The sequence below is a fragment of the Barbatula barbatula genome (assembly GCF_947034865.1).
Source record: "Barbatula barbatula genome assembly, chromosome: 18".
NCBI classification, from domain to species: domain Eukaryota; kingdom Metazoa; phylum Chordata; class Actinopteri; order Cypriniformes; family Nemacheilidae; genus Barbatula; species Barbatula barbatula.
This window is the reverse complement of record NC_136781.1, coordinates 3,471,659-3,493,388: the sequence shown is the minus strand read 5'-3', so window position 1 is coordinate 3,493,388 and position 21,730 is coordinate 3,471,659. Positions and strand designations below refer to the sequence as shown.

The 21,730-nt window shown below is 40.2% G+C and overlaps 1 protein-coding gene across 1 annotated transcript in view; it reads left to right on the top strand.

Moving 5' to 3' along the window:
- Positions 1–18,530, top strand: part of LOC306907183 (transcription factor COE3) — a gene marked incomplete at its 5' end in the record, with an annotated part of 86,376 nt that extends 67,846 nt beyond the window's left edge. The window contains 6 exons of the mRNA XM_079479124.1: positions 2,225–2,313; positions 11,223–11,288; positions 11,417–11,591; positions 13,801–13,986; positions 15,405–15,494; positions 16,070–18,530. Coding sequence (XP_079335250.1) covers positions 2,225–2,313; positions 11,223–11,288; positions 11,417–11,591; positions 13,801–13,986; positions 15,405–15,494; positions 16,070–16,101 — 638 coding nt within the window. The 3' untranslated portion in view covers positions 16,102–18,530. The remainder of the gene's footprint in view (positions 1–2,224; positions 2,314–11,222; positions 11,289–11,416; positions 11,592–13,800; positions 13,987–15,404; positions 15,495–16,069) is intronic.
- Positions 18,531–21,730: the final 3,200 nt, after the last annotated feature.

Below are 21,730 nucleotides of genomic sequence, written 5' to 3'. Positions count from 1 at the left end.
TTTGGCAGTTCATGGTGTTGTTTTCTCCCACCGGACATCTGAAAGAGGAAATCATATTAATCGTGCACTGTTTCCTCACACTCCGAAGCCACCTTCTATTTAGCATCAGTAGATCTCTGCGGAGCGTGCTATAACCTTTGAATGTGAAGAGATGCACAGCCCCACAGCGCTCGCAATAAGGAGATGATTAAATTAATAATAAATATACATCCCTCTCCTAGTCTCATCTGACGCTCGCGCCCGCATGCACACGCCCTCTCGCCACCTCTTCACCGAACTGCATTATCTTTCCCTTTGCAAAATCGCACGTCAGGCACCTCAAAGACGCGTGGATGGCTGAGAGGAAGGGAGAAAAAATCAATACAAATTACGACAGAGAAAGTGGCACTGATGGCTAGAATTGCAGCATATGTTTACACTAAATCAGGCAATCTATCTTCATATGGGCTGTGTAATGCAGGCGGGGTCAGGGTTCGGCCCGCGCACACACACTCTCCAATTACTCCCACTTCTCGGCGGGAGGCAGCCGTATCGATTGGCTGAGAGGACAGAGGCCCTGCAGGCAGCCAATGGGGCGCTGGGGTCATAGTTCAGAGGGATTTTAATAAGAGAAGTAATGGGCTTAATTTTTTGGGGGTGTGATAGAGAGACAAACCCCTCCTCCCTCTGTCGTCTGTCCAGTGCTACATTAAAGTACAAGTTTTATGGGATTGCTATATGAATTTGCTATTAAAGACATTCTTTCTTTTCTTTTCTTTTGCTTTTGCTTTTACATCTGCTTTCCTACCGTCCTTTCTTTCTTCAATCCATCCATCTTCCTTCCTTCTTTTTTATTTTCATTTCTTTTACAGTCTTTATTTTTCCTTCTTTCCTGCCTTCCTTTCTTCCATCACTGATCCATCCGTCCTTCCTTTATTCCAAGTTTTATGGGATTGTTATGTGAACGAGCTGTTCTTGTTTTTCCTTTTCTTTCATTTGTTTTTCTCTCTTTATTTATTTCCTTTTCTCTCTTCATCATCTCTTCCTTCCTTTCTTTCTTTCTTTTTTTACTTATTGATTACTTTCTTTCTTTCATCCATCATTCTCTTTCTTCTCTTTTCCGTCTGTCTCTTACCTTCCAGTTTTCCACCTTTACATAAAGATGCTGCCTGTTATCAGATGGCAGACTGTCAAGAAATGACACAACAAAACAGTGACACATCACTTACTGAACCTAATCAAACTGCATTTGATCATAGAGCGTTTCTCTTGAACCAGATCCACAGCACCTTTCTTGCAGCCTCCCGAGAGACCACGGGCCTGCCGAGTCCTAAACACCCCCTCCTCGACAGCCCGTCACTCCGCGAACGCTTTTCTCCTCCCCGCCGTGAAACCGGCTCAAACAAATTTGATTTAGCAGCTCGGCGAGAGCCATTCCTGAGGAAAGAAAACAAATATTGTTATAATGGTAATAACATCTATTTGCAGCGCACGACAAACGACGCCGGGCCCTTTGAAAAGAGGCCCCTGCTCCCGCGCAGCCACCTTATTCTTATTCATGAAAGGACCGCTTATGCATATTAGCGCAAACTAGGTATTCTACTCGCCGGCATTTGGACTGTCAATCATCCTTACAGAATACAAGAAGGAACGGTGACAAAAGAGAACCGGGCAGGAAGGCTGACAAATTGTCCCCAAAGTCAAATTTGACAGCCTTTTATGATTAATGGGCTTGATTATGGAGAAATATCTCCCTAACTGCTTTCCGGGTGTTTCTTTCTGCTTTTCCTATTGCAAGAAATGGGGAATAGAGGCGAAGCGGAGCGGCAAGCGAATAAAATCAGCCGCGAGAAGAGTTGAGGGAGAAGAAAGGAATTGAATTAGGCAGGAAAGGTTAGAGTTTGTGGCAAAAAGAATCGTGCGGGGAGGAAGAAAGACCACAGGGCCTCGCTAAACACTTCATAACACAAATTCACGCAGGAGGAAGCCCGGGTTGATGCCACCAGGACATGTAAACAAATATACGGGGACAAATGTACAGGGGCATGTAGCTCAAATGGCCGGGTATGAGATAAAAAATGTATATTCATGAAATGAATACAATGTAATTCACCCGTCATCCTGGCAAATGTATAAATGTTACTTGCTGAGTATTCATCGCTGAGGATTCAGTAAAAAATACATCATGTGTCTTTAACAATTAACCAGTTAAATCAAATAAACATATTTTCTGTTTCTCCTGCAGCTCTGAATGAACCCACCATAGACTACGGCTTCCAGAGGTTACAAAAGGTCATTCCTCGTCACCCTGGTGACCCCGAGAGGTTACCTAAGGTTAGTATCGTCTGAAGTTATTGTTTTCTTGGCTGTGTTTTAAAATCACACAACCTGTCCAGCGTCGGCATGAAATAAATGAAAAAGTGAGCTTAAAACGTATGCGAGACGGACATAAAACGGTACGTTGAATATTTTAGCCTCAGCATTGCCACTGCATCTGTACTCAAATGTTTTCCCGAGTCTCAAACCGAACCTTGATTCTCAAAGCCTGAGGGCCGTATGTTTGATAGCATAGAAAGAACACCTCATATGGGCTTGTGACTGAAAAAGCAACTGTTTGTGCGATACTGGCTTTGAAAGGGTGAGATGGAGGTTATATCCATGCTGGTGACTCGTTGCCACTTTGGAGCGGCAAAAAGCAAACAAATCTAAAGGAAAAATGCATAAGAAGGGGGTGTATGTATATGCAAAACACACATGTGTGCACATACATCGAGTCGAGCACGGAACCGAATGTGCAGTCAGGTGCCCTGGGCGGTTTGCCGCCTGGTTAGTATGAAAAGATTATTTTCCCCTAAAAAGGCAGGAAGCTAAGTGAGAGAGATTCTTTCGGGCAGGGTGCTGGTGTAGGAGGGGATCAGATCTGATGCGGACTGACATTTTGAAACAGTTGCCAAATTGAAACCATTTATCAAAATCTGACATCTGAGATCCAGTCACCAAAAAAGCAGTTTATTTGTAAATTGATACTAATAGTAAGCATACATTGTCTGGCTGCTTTGATGGCGTGATTTGTGGCGAGGGGAGGCCGCCAGCCATCACCTCTTATATACTTATACATTCGAGAGGAAAACTCAATAAGAATGTTGACGCTTTCCTCTTCGCCTTTATTTCGCTCCCGGTGCCGAGCGTTTTTGACACGGTCCTATAAATAAATAAGCAAGTAGATACATAAAGCAGTAACTAGGTAAATAAATAACTAAGGGAATGAATAAGTAATTGAGCATGCAAATAAGCAAATAAATAAACAAATAAAAGTCAAGTAAATAACCATGTTCCAAGCTGTGCATGAATATCCTCATTTGTGCTACTCCAGTATTTTTGTACAGTGTAACCTACATATCTTATATAGAAATTACTGTATATTTATTTACATAGGCCTTTAATATTTATTTGTTTTGAAATATGTATTTGTTTTGAAATACATAGTAATTTCCAAGTGTTTTATAATCCCAAAAATGAGATTTGTAGCATCTGAGTGGGCTTGTTTATGCGTGTGTGTTTACATGCCTTTGCTTGTTTGCATTAGTGTGTGTGCGTGTGTTTGTATGTGTTTGCTTGTTTGTGTAATATATAAGCTTGCCAGTGATGGCCCCAGCATTTAGAAACCCAGCTGTGCTCGCCTGGCGACCTTTGCTTGGGCCAGACGTGTATCAGGTTTATCTATAATTTCATTTCCAGTCCCAGGTTTGGCCGTCAGCACGCACCTTTCTGTCCAGATGGATCAGGAATATGGGCGTGATTCAGGGTCCCCTTATTTCTCGCTGGCATTCGGGACGCATGCAGACAGTCCCAGGTTGCCAGGAGGTTAACAGCCTGTGAGATCCACTCTTTCAGACACCTGGATTGCAGTGATCTCTTTTAGCAACGGATTGTGTTTCCAATACAAAGCCGGTGTGGTTTTATTATGTCTGTTTGTAAAAATACGATGCAATTGGAATATATTTATTTATTTATTTTAAAGCTATGTTATATTTTTAAACCAAATGTTTAAAAAAAAGCAGTGCAATTTGACTGAGCAGTAAATTGCTGAGGTAACAAAACTACGCTATGTGACAACTTGCCCCAGTCTGCTCAACACACCGCAAAAGTTTTGTTTAGCTGCTTTTAATTTTTCAAGCACAATCAAATTGGCTTTTTAGATCATTTCAACTTACTATATATGTTTTTACATGAAATCAACTTATCAATTTACAGTAAGTTTTAACTTTTTATTTTTCAACTCATTTTTGGAAACATGCATTTGCATGTTGGCACATTATACTTTTATGAGTTAAGTACTTTATTACTATAGTAAGCATGTATGTGTGTGTGTAAGTGTGTGTGTGGCAGGTTGCTGCTGTAACACTGTGTATGTGTGGTGGACCGCTGCTCACCAGCCTCAGTGTGTGTATGTGATTTATCATTGTTAGGGGACCTGTCGGATGGCTTGCTCTCCCGGGTCAGCTGATCTGCTCTCGCTGGGCGCTTGAGAACCATCCTTCCATAATTGAGCCCCTAGAAAGAAAGCACAGGGAAAAAAAGAGGAAAAAATATAGAAAGGAAGATAGAAACTGGCTTGTCGGGAGACAGCCTTCAGGGCCGGAGAGTCGAGAGCCGGGCCAATCTAGAGTCAAACAGACTCACCTTGTTACCAGTGTTGAATGAACTGCAGAGCTTCTGTGCTACTTTTTGTGACCCACCCAGCCATATACACTTCACACACACACTCAGGCAGACACAGACAGCGGGGGGCAAGAAGTCTAGAGATGAATTCATGCTGTGGTGCGTTGCTGTAGGGATCTGTGGAAAGGAAAAGCAGAGGAGCGCAGCATCTTGATGTTGTATCAAGCGTGCTCTCTGCCTTTTGGGCGGTGGATTGAAGAGGTTAACATGCAGACGTGAATTCAGCTCATCCAGAACACCTCACAGGGCAGAGAACAACTCGCGTGCCTCCGTGAGTGCTCATCGTGAAGGGGTGCAAACCGGGAAGGGGTGCGCCTCTTTAACATCCGGCAAAACGAATAATGTTTTAATGAATTTATTTTTAGTCTCTTTATTGATAGTTTATAAATTGAAAGTTACTTAAATGACAAATTTGAGCATTAATGACCTAGAAAAAAATCTCAAATATTTTGACCCCTGCTAAAGTCAGGGGTCAAGTTAAAGGTTTTTTGAGTTTACTAAAATGAAGTCTCTGTTAATTGAAATCAAATCAAATATTGACCTTCGCCTGAAAGCTTGCCTCAAAAACAAATTGAAATAAGTTTAAAGCACTAAAATTATATATATATATATATAATATAAAAAATATAACAAATACAAATATATACCAACATTTCTAAAACTTAAACTAAAATGAATATAAAAACTGAAACTAATTTAAAATATGAATACAACTAAAATCAAAACTACAATAACTCTGATTTGGTATGACATCAAGGTTTTTTTTACATTTGTTTAACACCATATAGTCTAAATTCATTACACGCATTTTTAAGTACTGGTTAATTCAACTTACTCTTAAGTTTTGGCAGATGTGAGTTGAAATAATAGTATAAATTGCATAACTTATATATTATATAAAAAATGACTTGTAAAGCAAAGTTGATTGTGCATAAAAATCAAACGCAGTAAAGATTTTTTTACAGTATATGAAATAACCAAACCCAGTTCCTGAATTCTCCGACGACAGATCCCTCTTGGTACAGTAGCACAAGAGGGACTTCTCTCTCCTCCAGCTACGTCCTCAACCTGTAACGCAAGGGACCATCCGTGAGGTCTTATCACCTGATGACTGGAGCTCCCGGGTGAGGAAGGGAAGGTGTAAAAATGGGGGTCTTCTAAGAAAGACCACCACCCTCGAGTAATAAAGATCACAGGATGACTAATTGTATGCCTGGCAGGCGGCAGATCTTTACACCTCGACAGTCGGCTAATAAGACGCGAGGCCCGGTACCTGTCTCTCTCTGGGCCAGGTGGCACACCTCTAAAGCCCAGAGCGGGGTCAGATGCTCGGGCCGACCGACTGTAATCATCAGCGGGTCTACTAGAGAGCAACTGCCACCTTATCAATCATTGATCGCATTTCATTAGGGGGTTCAACGGAGTAAGTATTGAGCCTTGAAGTAATATCGAGGTTATGGAGCACCATGACTACAGGGAGCATGGACTGATTCGTGCTGGCAGACTTAATTTGAGAGGGCTTTTTGTTTGGGCAGAGAAAGTGTGATGTGAAATAGTTTGTAGGGAATGTGAAGGGTACGAGTGTAAAGTAGCCAGCGGTGCTTCTGTAGACGGCACATAAATAATGAAGTAAAGCTGAGTCCACGGAGCGCAACTGTACAGTCTGTTCACCTTGTGGCTGTTTGAAATCATTTTATAACCAACACCTCTCCCCGAACCAGTTCCCTTTTCTCTTTGGGTACCATATTTGATTTCTGGATTAAACTCTTTCCTGTTTAGATTTGAAAACTCTTTTTGCATTTTTATAATTGTAGGTTTGAGTAGGAGAAGCAGCTGTATTCAGCAGTAGAAGAGAAGGAGAGAGAGAAAAGGAGAGCTGTGGAGTGCCGATAAGCGATGTTGTTAGTGATAAATGAGACACTGTGCATTAGGATATGGATCAGGACTGAATTCAGACCGGTGTTAAAGTGCACACAGTTCTGATTACACATAATACCTTGACAGGAAACCACACACTACAACTCACACACACACAAAGACTGAAATGAAACAAACAATCTGCTTTTGATATGACATCACAAGCGTTTTTTATTCAGTACAAACTCACAGTTACAGTACCAACATATTCACATTTACTACATTCAACAATTTTGGACATTTCCTATTTTCATTTTCATTTGATCTATTTCAATTTTGGGTGATTCGTCCATATTTTACCCAACCATGGTTTTAAAAATGTAAAAAACTACTGTATATAGTGTATATTCATCATATGGCATATATTACAGCTGGTGTCCAATGTTGAAGGGATAGTTCATCCAAAAATGAAGATTCAAAAAATAATTTACTCCTTCTTGTCATTTCAAACCTGTGTGACTTAGTTCTTCCGCAGAACACAAAAGATTATATTTTTATAAAACTGAAGAACGATGGTAAGCATTTACTTCTATTGTATGCACACAAAATCAAGTCAATATGTACCGCTGTAGTCCGGTTACCAACACTCTTCAAAATATCTTCTTTTGTGTCCTGCAGAAAAAAGTCATACAGGTTTGAAATGACAAGAGAGTGAATAAATGATGACGGGTGAACTGTCCCTTTAAGACAAAAATATTAAGACACATATTGCTATTTCACTTTATCTAAACCCTTTTGATCATATAAACACAAACACTCAAACAAAACATAGATGCACGCCCACACCAAAAGACACTCATTTATACTGAAAGCAACAACTCGCTGTCTGTAATGTGATAGTCATCACATATTTTTTCACTTGTACTTGTGAATGCATATAAGGGTGTGTTTTTGTGGGCGTGCGAATAGCTATGCAAGTGTGTTTGCGTAAGTTCATGTGTGTGTGTTCATGTTGTGCCATAGAGCCCATGGCGAGCTGTCGTAGCCAGCAAGCATGAGAGACATTAACTAACTTCTGTTTTATAATGGAGATTAATGAACTGAGCCACGGCCAGAGGGGACGGGAGAGCAAAGGAGAGAGAGGGTATGTAAAAGACAGAGAGAGAGAGGGAGGTATGCTGCCAGTGCCAAAGCTGTGCCGGTGACAGATTGCCCACTGGGTGTGGATGGCAGAGCACTGTTCAACCAGGGACAGGTTGGGCGGCTGGGGCCGGACACAGGGAACTGTGGCGGGGAGGCTGCCTCGAACATGAGCCCCATACCTGGACAGCATCGGGCAAGAGAGCAGGGGACTACCAACGCATAGAGACATGTACAGATGGGCAGAGGCAGGGAGGGTAGACCGGCATTTATAATATACCAAAAGATGATGCCCGTTTGCGTTGGTTTAATTGTTCTTATGTTTCGTTCAGATCCCAATACTTCTTACGTGTTGACATAAATGATTAATTTAAGCCTATATAAGTGGAATAGGTATGAGATGAACAGAGCACAAGGTCTCCCTCTCTCTCTCTCTCTCTCTCTCTCTCTCTCGTGTTTGTCATTGACTTGAGCCATCTGTGAGGATCGTTATTGCTCACAGCTGATTGGCCGGGGAAAGACTGTTAGTTCTAAGGTCATATTTTGTCGTGGGAAATGCAAGTAAATGAGGATGAGGAGGAGGAGGAAGCCCAATGCCCCCCCATCTCCATATGCCCCTCGATCCTCACACGCATATGTGTATGTTCACAACCGCACAAACACTGCCAGAGAAACACACTCCCTGATGAGCAGTTAAAGTTAAACTCCACAGAACGTTACAGTAGCTGCTGGTTTCCACGGCCTGGATCTCTCTCAGTTGTTCCTTAAAAATGTATCCCACACAGTGTGTTTAGTCACTGGGCCAGAACGTTTTTTGGTGTTTTTGCAAAGGCCTTGTGGCCTGGCATCCAGCAAGAGCCATGTTTAGAGAACACAGAGGCTGATGATGAAGGACATAAATGTCATCGATCTGCAAAATAATCTGTCTAGAATGAAGTCCACATTTCACATATTTTTGTGTTTCTAGTTCATTTGTATTTTAGGGCTAGCTACTAAAAGTTGAGCATTTATTTATAATTTATTAGTGCTGTCGAACGATTAATCACATCCAGAATAAAAGGTTTTGTTTACACAAACTAATGTCTGTGTACTGTGCATATTAATTTTGTGTTTATAAACACACACACATACATGTTCTGTATAAGAAATATTCAGATGCATTTATTTATATTTACCAATAATTACAAATTATATAAAAGTGTTTTTAATCATTTCATACGTTCCTTAAATATGTGCATACGTATGTGTTTATACACACAAAATGTAAAAACACAAACTTTTATTTTGGATGCGATATATAGTTTGACAGCCCTATAATTTATATAAATCTAAAATAGTTTGTAAAAAGATTGTATAATTGTAGAATTTTTAGTTGTTTAATAACGTTTAAAGAAGTTTAGGAGTTAAATTGTGCTATTGTTTGAATATAAAATTAGTTTTGACTGGGAATTGAGTTTGCTTGGTCTCGGTGTGTGTGAAAGAAAGTGTGTGTACAGATGTAGGCTGTTGTTCTCACAGTACAGTAATGATAGGTTTGGAAGAGACCCATCTGCCTCTTACCTGTTGACTCAAGAGGGGAAAAACAACTCTCTCTCTCTCTCTCTCTCTCTCTCACACACACACACACACACACACAGACTTTTGCACATTTCCTTCTTCTTTTATTCTCTCTCCGCTCATCTCTCAGTGCCTGTCCTCTCGTTGTGAGTTTTACGATTAATCTATGGTTTCCTCTGTGTCCTGCTTTCTGTATCCTGGGCTTATGCCTGCCATTTCATCATATCTTATCTTCCTTATCAGTTCTTTTGGTCATTGTCTGTGTTTTGATCTGCCTCTTACTATATGTGAAGTGTGTGTGGTAAGCCCACACCTTGTCTCAGTGTAATACCCCAGGGAAATCCAGTAGAGGTTGCCATAATACCAGCTCTGACTTCTTCTGTACCAACACCCCCACCATACACACGAGAGAGAGAGAGAGAGAGAGAGAGAGAGAGAGAGAGAGAGAGAGATTTTGTTTACAAATAGCAACATATAAACTCATTCCACATTTTATTCATTGACTCATGGTTCATTCATGGTACATTTGTTTAGATTTAGTGTATTCTGAGATTCCATGCTGGATTCACAACTGTTCTTAAACTCCCAGTGAAATTAAAATATTTTCATAAAATATTGCTGAGTTTATAGTAAATAGTTTAGCAATGTGGGTCATTTTCTTTTTAAAATTAATGTACCCTTATAATCTGCAGTTAAATTCTGAAAATGCACTTCCGCGCTATCCATCTCAAATGACGTAAATAACACAGCTTGGGACCATCCGTTAACTCCTCCCCTTCAACTGTCAGTCTGCTGCCAGTTCCATTTTAAAATGCAATGGCTGTTTTTATACATCCAATCAAATCGCGGTACAAAAAAGACAAGCCACACCCACAATTTTTTCTCATTCGAAATTTCGTTTCACTAGGAAATGCATGAGAATATGAATCTAAAACGATTCGCAACTTTCGGTTCACGGGGACTTTAAGACAAAATATAAGCTTGTTCTAAAGATAAATTATAGGAAGCTCGTAAGAATGTTCCTTTTTTAAGAAGTTCTCAAATATTTTCTTAAGAACATCTTCATTTGTTTTCCATTAGAAGTTTTTTCGGGAATACAAAACATTCCTAACTTAGTAAATTTTCTTCTTATGAATGTTTTGTAAATCCACCCCCAGATTCTTTATCTTGGCATTGCTAGTGCATCTAAAAAATGTAAACAGCATAATTTGTTTATGATTATTATGCACACAGCTCTTACAAACATATGAAATATTTACACTTTTAAGATTTTTTTTATACAGCAGTTCCATTCAAAACTAGTGAAACAAAAAAACATTTGACCAAAAGAAATAGGGTCAACTGCAACATTTTTGTCGATTATAGAGGTGAACATCAGGCCGATGTCAGTGATTTGTAATTTTCACCCGTGATGTAAACAGGTAAAGAGCAGAGACAAAAATGAGAAACATAAGAAATAAATTCAGTACAGATGGAGCAGATGGAAAACTCTGAAAGCTGTTTAATGCGCCCGTGTCCTGTTTGGTGCTCTTGGTGAGACCAGAACGAGAGTATGTGGGCCAGCGGAGATGTGTGACTTACACAGGAACACCACGAAATAACACGCAAACCTGCAGTCACACGCACCGTGTGAAGAACGACATAGCATGTGTGTGTGTGTGAGTGTGTGCACTCCAAACAGATCTGAGCTCAGGATCAGTGCTTGTGTGATTTGGCACAGGTTGTGTGCGTGTTCAGTGTGTGTACAGTGCATGTGTGTGTGTGACAGGTTGGTGTAAATTAGATTCAAACAGCTTCTTTTTCTGCCTGCTTCAATTTTGCTCTCTGTTTTAAGCACCTCTTATAGCACTTTAAACAGATTTTATAAATGAATATATTATTTATGATGCTCTACTTTGTTTGTGATGATATTATTTGTGATGATGCAAAAGGTGAAGTTTCTCACTAAACTGAATGTGTGTTATTAGGAGGTACTTCTGAAGCGGGCCGCAGATCTGGTGGAGGCACTGTATGGGATGCCCCATAACAATCAGGTATAAACAAATAACACAAGAAGCTGATTTTTATATAAACATTATAAATCAGCAGTTTATACGTCTAATAAACAGCATTATATCTCTCTCCTCATTACATCTCTCTTTTTTATGCTGTCTCCTAACAGGAAATCATTCTGAAGCGTGCCGCAGACCTTACGGAGGCGCTGTACAGCGTGCCACGGAGCCATAACCAGCTGCCCTCGCTGACGGGGTCCGGCGCTCACTCAGGCATGATGGGAGTCAACTCCTTCAGCAGCCAGCTCGCGGTCAACATCGCTGAGGCCTCCCAGGGAGACCAAGGTATTGTAGAAAGGTCTCAAACAACTGGCACATCACACAAACATGATCGAGACATTTCAAAAGAACATAAAACTCAAAGCTGCTCAACACACGTCATACAGTCTGTGAGTCAGATGTCTCTTGGTGGGCACAACACCCACCCTCAGCCCCGGGCCTGCAGTTCAGTACGTGACGATCACATGGCCGTGTTTTGGCAAGTATGTCACCCACAGCACTCAAAACTGCCACTCACATCCACATGCTCGAAGGAACGATGCGAGCGTGTCTGTGTGTGTACATGCTCGCTGTCAACCCGGAGAGATGTGTGAGGAGTGCAGACTGTGAACGAGCCAAGATGACATGTTTACACGAATGAAACACGCCGATCGCAAATAAAAACGCAGTCTTTGGTGGATAAACACAACATGCATTGTGTTTTGGTACTTGATCGCGAACATATAGTGATTTGAGTGTTCAGTGTAACAGATTAAACAGACTTAAACACTGCCTCACTCACCTGAATATAGCAATTTTGTCATAATTTATTCATCACAAAATCACAAGAGAAGATCATTTGAGAAATGTGGTTTTGTTGTCATGCAATGGAAGTCAATCGGGGCGAGTGTTTGGTTACCAACATTCTTAAAAATGTCTTCTTTTGTGTTCTGCATGCTTGGAATGACATGAGGATCAGTAAATGAATAACAGTGAACATTACAATATACGTGTCACTCCTGAGATAAGATTATATACCTTAAATTATGACTGGATATTTTTTGCATTAAAGGCTCTGCTAAATAAAGAAATATATCATAAAAAATATAGCATCATAAAAACTAATTATACAATTTGTTGACATACAGTAAGAGTAGAGAGCTGTAAAACTGACATTGACAGCACCGATTTTAATGAGAGCGTTTGAGTCCATTATGAAATCCCTGACCTTTGGTAGATCACGCATCACATGTGCGTGTGAGCGTTTCCACACACAAGTGTGTTTTCAATATCCGCCACGTCGAGCCATGTTTCATCTCACCCACCAGCCCTGTCACACACAGACAGGAAGCGGGAACGAATGTAAGACGAACAGATCACTTCGCTCCTATCCCAGCGAGATCCAGGAAGGCAGAGAAACTCTCATTCCCCTGACACTCCTCTGTTTTCTCTCGTCCTAACACTCATCTCTTCTCCTCTCATCTGTTTTCCTCATTCGTGCAGGAAAAGAACACCTACAGTTATCCATGAGGTCATGGGAAAGGGCCGTTAGCCATTATAAAAATATTACATTTCATACTTCACGCTCGTGTGCAGTGAAACTTCAGCGGGTTTTAATTCGGTTACTGGGCTCTTCTCATTCATCCATCAAAGTAATTATTGTTTCGAGTTATAATTACAAGTTGCAAACTCATTTATAGAAAACGCCACCTCTTTCCTGCAGCTTATCAAATCACAGAGGAACACAATTTATTTCGGAACATTCTTACATAAACAGTTTTCTGCCAGCAAACAATATTTTCAGACTGTAATTTGATTGGCCGAGCAGCCTTGTTGCCGCCCATTTTGAATATAAGATCCATTTTTGAGGTGTTCTTATAAAGGTCTATGCAGAAATTGCAGTCAAATGTGTATTTAAAGTATGTTCATGCTTTACTGTTTGCATTTTTGTTAAACCACTTACAAGCTTATATTTCTGTTTTTAGCAAAAACATTTATGTGTCAGTTAACATCATGCCACAAACACAGTCGATTGAGTTTAACTCGTATTGAACGAAAAACATTCCTTTAATATTTTCTCCTTTCCTCTCGCAAACTGACCTTTGACCTGCTCTGAGAATTTCGGCTTAAAGCCCAGAAAGTGAACCGAGATGAAAGCCAAATGGTACATTTAAGACTTCCTGTTGAGTTTTGAGCAGCTATGAGTGGCAGAACACTGGCTAGGGATCATACGAGGGAAATTAAAGTGAAATGGCAGCTTTGCCGCATCTTCTCATTGGAACACAAACACATGCCGCTGCTTATGGAAACATGAGTTTCGCCCGACTGCTGTACTAAGTGCTTCAATAACAACACCCGGATGTCTTCAAGATTTTCTCACACTTACTACAGTATCCCACCCACTGAAAAGACAAACCCAGCGTGTTACACACATGCGTCCAACTGCAACATCGCATATATTTCTCTCCAAATATTTGAACCGGAAGTTTTAACCGTGTCTGTTTATGCGTTCCAGGTTACTCTCGTAACTCAAACAGCGTGTCTCCTCGTGGCTACGTGCCGAGCTCCACACCCCAGCAGTCTAACTACAACACCATCACCTCCACCATGAACGGATACGGCGCGGCCGGAATGACCAACCTGGGCGTCCCCGGATCCCCCAGCTTCCTCAACGGCTCCGCCGCTAACTCTCCATACGCAAGTAAGTCTCCAAGCTTCATTTTGCACTAATAGAGCCCACAGTCTACCTGCTGAAAAGACCAGTGTATGTTGATTTTCAATGCCAGTGTTATTGAAGTTTGAAGAGCATGCTGGTCATTTCAGCAGGTCAGTTAACCCCTTAAGAGCATGTTTTGGATTTTGTCTAGTTGGATTTATCCATCCGTGATAAATTCAACTATTGTCTGTGATTTTAAAGGTCACGGAAGAGGACTCAGGCATTGCTTCAGTCAGGCCCGGCTCTAGATTTTTCTATGCATGGTGGGACAGACAGGGGTGGGTGGTTTTGGTCTCATGATTGGATGAGCCTAGTCCCCCGTGGAGCCGGGCCTGAACTCTTACATGGCCTCTCAATGCAAATCTGTGCACGGAAACACTAAGGTTATTTGTGTGTCTTGCGTGTCCCATGAGGCAGTCAGTTGTCTTGTCTGCTGTTCCATGCACTGTAAACGTCTCCATCCGAACTAACTCCACAAACGCCCCATGTTCTCCATCCCTCTTCATGACTAACAAATTAACAACTCTTCCATACCTCTCACTCACTCCGTCATGCTTTCGGGGTAGTGGGCTCTCCGTCTGCAACTTCACGTAGCGCCGGCGTATTTGTGAAAGAAAATAACACTCCGGGTCTCCATGACAATTACAAATGAGTTTTATATAGTAGACTGTTCGTATATTCAATGTGTGATTGGCACTTGTTTGGCAGGCTGTGCTTTGTGCAAAGCTGTTACAGGGCAGGTTTGCTTTCCATTCCTTACGAAAAATGGGAAACAAGCTGGCAAACGTCTGCAATTGGAATTTCATTGAAGAAATCTGTGGGTTTTACTCGAGCTGGTGTGAAAGCTCCTTTTGGAATTCAGAGCCAAGCTGCTATAAGATGTTGGCTAGCGGTGTCTCATCCCGTCTACCTCTCATAGCGCGCAGGTGACCGCACATTAGCCGCTTGTCTACTGGCATGCTTTACACGTGAGTGTGTCAAAGAAAATGGCTTTATGTGGGTGCTTCTGCGAGAAAACAAGTGCCAAATGAGGAGTGCAATGATCTAAATATGAAATCCTCTCCAAGAGTTCTAAGTTATGGATCAACTTTGCCATTCAGGTAGCACACGTTTTCATTCCCATAATGCATCACTGCCACAGCCCCTCCCCTTTAATTAACCCTCTAACAATCGGCATGACCCACCTCGTTAACCACCTGCTCACTCACCAGCATCTGTGTGTGTGTGTGTGTGTGTGTGTGTGTGCGCGCATGTGTGTCTCTGCATGTGTGTGTGTGTTTCAGTCACCCCCTCCAGCCCCCTCCTGGAACCTCATGTCTACTCTTCGTCTTCATCCATCCCTCCCTCCATTTCTCTGTCTGCGGGCCCTTTTTCATTCTCTCCTGTCCATATGATCTCTGCAGTCAAACAGAAGAGCGCCTTCGCGCCTGTCGTCCGGCCACAGACCTCCCCGCCCCCCACCTGCACCAGCACCAATGGGAGCAGTCTACAGGGTGAGCACCCCACCCCTCTCCTAAGGCAAAAAAGACCCTAATGTCACGACAAAAAAAATCACAAAATGTTGAGGTCAAAGTTGATCCATAACTTTCAATCTGGTTGTTTTTAAAACAAAAACTTGTGGACTGCATGACTAAGTCATTACCTTTTGTATTTATTAATTGTGGAGTGGTTTTTTTTATCGTAAAGCTTTCGTAGGATTATTAGGGTAAAGTATAGGATTTTAAAATCAAAATGACCAAATATTAGATATGCATGTCGTTCAGCTGCATGTTTTGTAGATGAAAATCTATTCATGTCATTCACATGAACTCATAGGTCCAATATGTGTCCCACAGCATGCTAATATTTTCACCAAAGCTCGATTAAATTTTTTTTGAAACCCTCAATTTGGTCTCACCAGTAGCATGTGTTTTAATACTCTACTGTCAAATAATGACGACATTTCCTTCTTCATAGTAGACGCAAACGCTTGTCTTTTGCTTAGATATCGCCTTCACAAGATCAATGAGCTCGCTGCATCTTATCTGAACTGTTGTCGACTGACCTCTCGGTTCTTCTTCTCTTTCAGCTATGGCCGGCCTGATTGTCCCTCCCATGTGAAGAGGAACGACAGATTTATCTAGGCGTCCTCGAGCCCATGACAAACTCACTGGCTCACCAAACCTGTCTGACACTCCTATCAGATCTTCTGAAGAGCTGCCCTATAACATCTACACCTGGACCGCTTAAAACAAACAAAAAGGAGGAAAATGTGCACCTGGCCTGAAATTGTCCCATGTCATGGCTGTAATGTCAATATATTGTGTTACTTTTGCCCTCTACAAGTTCATCCTTGGAGATTCAGAGAACGTTGAAGCTGGGGTGACGTTTTGAGCAGGAATCTAAGATTTCAGAGGAGGAGGAAACCCAGTCAACAATGATTCGTTCCTGAAATGTAATGTCTTCGGTTTTTAGCATCAAGTTTTTTTCCTTCCTTTTTGTTTCTCGACCATCAGATGTGGGAACAAATACAAAATGATCCCAGACAGAAACGCCCCGACCTAGATGATATTTAGCACTGATCAGGATTTTGGATGTCAGTCCTTTTTAAACATACTGTTTCTGTAGTTTCAATGTAGTTCCAGGTGTGTGGATAGGTAGATTTAAGCCAGGAATGCTTTCTGCAGTTTTATCACATTTAGGTACCAGACTTATTGTTGATCTTCTTATCGTGCTCTTTTGTATGTATTTATAAAGTTCGTTTCAGGATTTCTTCGGTGAGTTAGGCCTGAATAATAGTATCAAATATCTATGTCAACACATTTGATGTCTTAATACCTTTTAGATATTGTAAAAAGAGTGAAAAATAAAAGGGATTACACTTTTTTTGTAAAAACAAAAACGACGACAAAAAAATAAGTCTGGACCAGTACGCCTGTTTTTAAAGCAGGCTGCGAAGCTCCACAACTTTTGTAAAAATTTTAATTTTTTCTCCAATCGTATATTTAATGTTTTCTTTTTGCGAAAAGCATTTGTGTTCTTGTTCCTCCTCTCGTCTCGTGTGTTTTTGTGAAACGTGTATGATCATAGTTATTTCCTAATGCACTATTTTTGTTGGGGCACTTACAAGAGCTATGTATCTTAGCGAGCGTAAGACATTAACGAAAAGAACAAAAAATTTGAAAAAAACGTATACAAATATGCACCGGTATGTTTTCAGACGATTACTTTTTGCTTTGGTCATGATAACTGAAATGGCTAATTGTTTATCATGTGATTTTGTTGATGTTTCTACAATGTCTCCATAATATTTCTCTGTCCTTGTGAGGTTTATTTTACATTAGACATTCGTTGGTTCACCATGTAGCATTGACTGGTGAAATGTCAAAGTTTCTATGCCGTCATATCTAATGTGCTGATAAATATACCACATGATAAATGTGTCACATGAGATTTCCAAACCTGTTGGGATTATTTAAGTGGAGGAATACTGCACATGCGATTCATTTTGACGTGAGACCATTCATTGACGTCGGTGGTGGTATTGCTGTTGTCGTTGCACACATGCACAATTTATGCAATCTGTATTTAAAATAATGCAAGCAACTTGCTAATCCACACTCGTGTGGAACAGCTGTGAAATTTTATGAAGGGAGATGTAATGATGCCTTAAAATAAAATGTGCTCCAACACTAAATCAAAAACAAAATCTTAAAGATGCATGTGATATGATGCATTTAAATACTTTAGGGGTGACGTGGGAAGGATATTCTGTCAGAAATACAGTCGTTGGTTTACTATCGTCTGACACTACAGCGCTATATCCATAGTTTTGTAGTCATGTTTAGTTTTCTGTTTGTGACTCTAAATATCACCTACTGTGACCACTTGAAAAGATGTAATTTTAATATTCCCGCTATGGTTTTACTTTCATAAGGGTGTGTGTGTTTGCGCGTCTGTGAAATTGTGGTTTCTGAAAACCTCCTTTATTTCACAGGTGACCCAATTACTTTACATTCGTCCTGTCGGCGTTTCGACATAAATGGGGTAAAGGAAATACAATTTGACAGTGCCCGATTGTACTGAAACAGCTAAATTCAATCTCAAAGTTCACATGAAAACACACACACACACACACACACACAAACACACACACACACACACACAGGGAGTTTTATTCATTCCCCCATGCATTGTGTTTTCTAATAGCTTGTGAAAGGTTTTGTCATAGATGTAGAAAGCTGCCTTCTGCTTCTTTCATTTTTTTCTTCAAAAACAGTTTTCTTTGGAAATGTCGAACTCAAAGTGAAACGGGGAAAGGTACTGCATCTTTGTGAAATATGAAATATTATATCAAAATATATCAAAGCACAATGTTTAATTAATGTCTTTAGGATTCAGATAGGGAGATGTATTCTACTTTCCGTTCTTCTCGGACCATGCTGTAAATAAATGCATGTTTTGCCTTCATTTTCTTTTTCCTATTTGGTTTTCCTGTGATTCCGTGCTTTTTGTACAGAAACAGAAAAATAAAGATTACATTTGGCTTGAAGACGTCTCTCAGCGCTTTGTATCTCACACATTTTTCACTCTCGCAATGCTTTAAAAACATCAACAGTCCATCGAGTTCTAAAAGTCACTTTTTATGCTGTGCCTCTCAGCATGGGGCGGACCATCTCGGGCCAGAAATTTCGAGATCAGCTCCAAACTTCACAGCGTGGCTCATCCTTCCAAGGCTTCGACCTTTTGCTCTGCTCCGCCTGCCAGCACTGCTCAGTTGATGGGATATATTTTTGAAACCTTATCCAAAGACCACATTCAGTTTTTTGTCGAGTTTTGGCACTCGAACTCAAACGCCAGAACCTGCTTAAGACACACTGACCCGTGCAGATCAGAATCAATCATTCCTGAAATGGTTCCAGCGCAGTCATTTTCCTAAGCTCTCTGCCTGGATGTTAAGACGGAATGAGGGGGATATCCAGCACGTGATTTGTGCACATGACAAAAGAAAGGGTTTAAGGAAAGGGAAATATCTAAGCTACTTTCTTACAAAATGTGCATTCCACATTGAGTTAGTTGACATCAGACTGATTATCTCAGAGTTTTAATAGGTAAAACGAAGGAAAGGATGTTGCTCACAGGCTGTTTTTTCATAGCTCAATGACACTTGATCAACTCAATTGTATTTCATTCATGTATCAACTTATACTCCTAAAATGGCTTAGGAGGAATTGAAAAAGAATCAAAGGATACAATTGTTCGAATAATTTAAGAGTATATCGCTGTTGAGATTGTAGAGGTAAAATAATCTGGATTTGGCTCAATTTGATGAGAAATGTTTGAGGTCACTTTTGATTGCAGACTTGACAAATCTGAGCTCATTTTGTGACATTGTTGAGATCTCTTCTGATACTCCAATGGAGACATTTGTGAGGGTCATCATCTCGGGAGAAATATCTTTATTTTTTAGAGCAAGAAATTATCATTTTGATGTCTAATAAATATAATTGAGATGTTGAAGAGACACAATAGCTTAAATCCTGTGTCTTGTTGTCCAGTAAAATATTGGAGAAATCTTAAAAACAAGATTCATGTACATTTGAAAATTGCTTCCTAGGTAAATTAATCTTTCTTATTCGAAGGATGTTGAACTAATTTTACTGGAGAACAAGACAAACAATTTCAGATGATAGAACAAGAAACATTCTTTTCAGTATAATGCATCATGTTGTTATTTGCATGTATTGCATGAATAACTTTGTAAAGCATCCTTGGGTTCTTGAAAGGTGCTATTAAACAAAAAAAGCTATTATTATTATTTTGTTTGCATATGCTTCATAGGGATTTGCAAAGCAGACATTTAAATACATCAATACAATATAATTTTTTACATGTGTGTGTGTCTATATGCACTTTGATGTGGGCAATCTGAAAATGAAATAGCACAAATGTGTGTTTATGCAGGTCTACAATAAAGCCAAAGGGGTCATTTGAAGTCTTGTATCTTTATCTTCTGGACCTTTGATGCCACCGGGCAGCACAGCTCATATCAAAGCCTGAGCTCATGAGCAGGATGTCTGGAAACCTCTACAAACCGTGTGGGAGTATCAGAACTTCATCTATCTCTTCGCCCATGCTGCTGAGAGCAGACGCGTCACTTCCAGACTCCCCAGCCATGTCAAAGCAGCAGCATCCGTGACCTTCCTATTGTTGCTCTCTGACAATCCAGTTTAGTGCGGGTGGGAGAGTATCTTTCTTCAAAGATGCTGGGCTGCTATCAATTCTTTAACTTTCCCATGGAGGATTCTGAACAAGCTCTCAATATCTCTGCCACACTTCCTCATACATCAACCAAGATGTTTGGTGCAACTTAATGACCTCACTGATAGCATTTTGTGAAGACACCTTACAGAGAACCTGGGGCCTCATTTATAAAACGCTCGAAGAAACCGTCCTAAATTTGTTTTTACGATCCTTTTTCAAAGGGCATACGTCTGATTCATAGAACGAACGTATTCACAGAAAATGCGTGTCGCCTCTCTATCAGTTGTGAAATGTATAAATCACAAATGATCTTGAAATTCCAAATGGCTGAACAGTTTCAGATCTCCGCCTTTTAACAATGTATTATTAATGTCATTAATATATGAAAGAGCTCATGTCAACTTCCAAATCCTATACAAGCGGAAATAATGGCTTATATTTCCAAAATCCCACAGCACTCGGACAAGCAAAAGTGCATCTGCTCAGACCCTGACGTGGCGCTAAGCAGTTTTCCACTTTTCCAAGACTTTTATAAATATGACCGTTCCTGTGGATTCTTGCGTGCGCACACTATGATCAAATATGTGCACGATTTATAAATGAAGCCCCTGGTTTCAAAATAGCATGTCTAAAGATCTCAAAGAAATTCAAGCTTCAAGCTTAAAATGAATTTATCATATTTTGACCACTCCTAGAGATCTTATTTTTTACAGTTTTTAAGAACTTCCATAAAATTTGGGGGATATTGTATCATTCCCAAGCAATGGTATTCAACTGTGCAATTAGAATAATATTTTAAACAAAAAACAGAGAGTAGGGTGTACTTTCCGTCTATAGTTTTTATTTGACAACTAAATGTTTACTCTTGTTTCACTTAAAGTACTTGAAAGGACACTTTTATAAACTTAGACGTGGGCCTTGAAACAGTATACAGTGCTACAAAAAGAACACTGCATATTATAAGCATACAAATATTTTCTACAGCTTTTCTTAAATGTACCTTATGAAATGAATGTGAAGTATTATTTTTGAAAGGGTCATTTAAAATCATCTTAGTAGAATTCTGTTATTGATGTTATGCAAACTTTGCCAAACTCCCTACGAATAAAAGCAGCATTTTAGCTTTCCAACATAGACCATGTTTCGTGGTTTGTTATGATGGACATTTCAGAATAAAAGTAAATCTTGGAAGTAAAGAGCTTGTGGTAAGCGAGAATGTGATGGTGGCCTGACTGTGATTTTGGTTGATTTAGCAGGAACCACAAATAGGACAGTTCATGAATCCGAACTAGAACTGGAGTAGACCCATAAAAAATTTAATTTCAAAAGGAATCTGTGACAGTATTATTCATTTAGAAAGCACAGCTTTGCTTTTTTTTTGTTCATAGATTTTCCCCCAGGCATGCACCAAACAGTTATATGATTATTTCCCTTCCAGGTCTGTGGGTGGATGGGTGAGTCAAGAAACAATGTCATGACATCACTG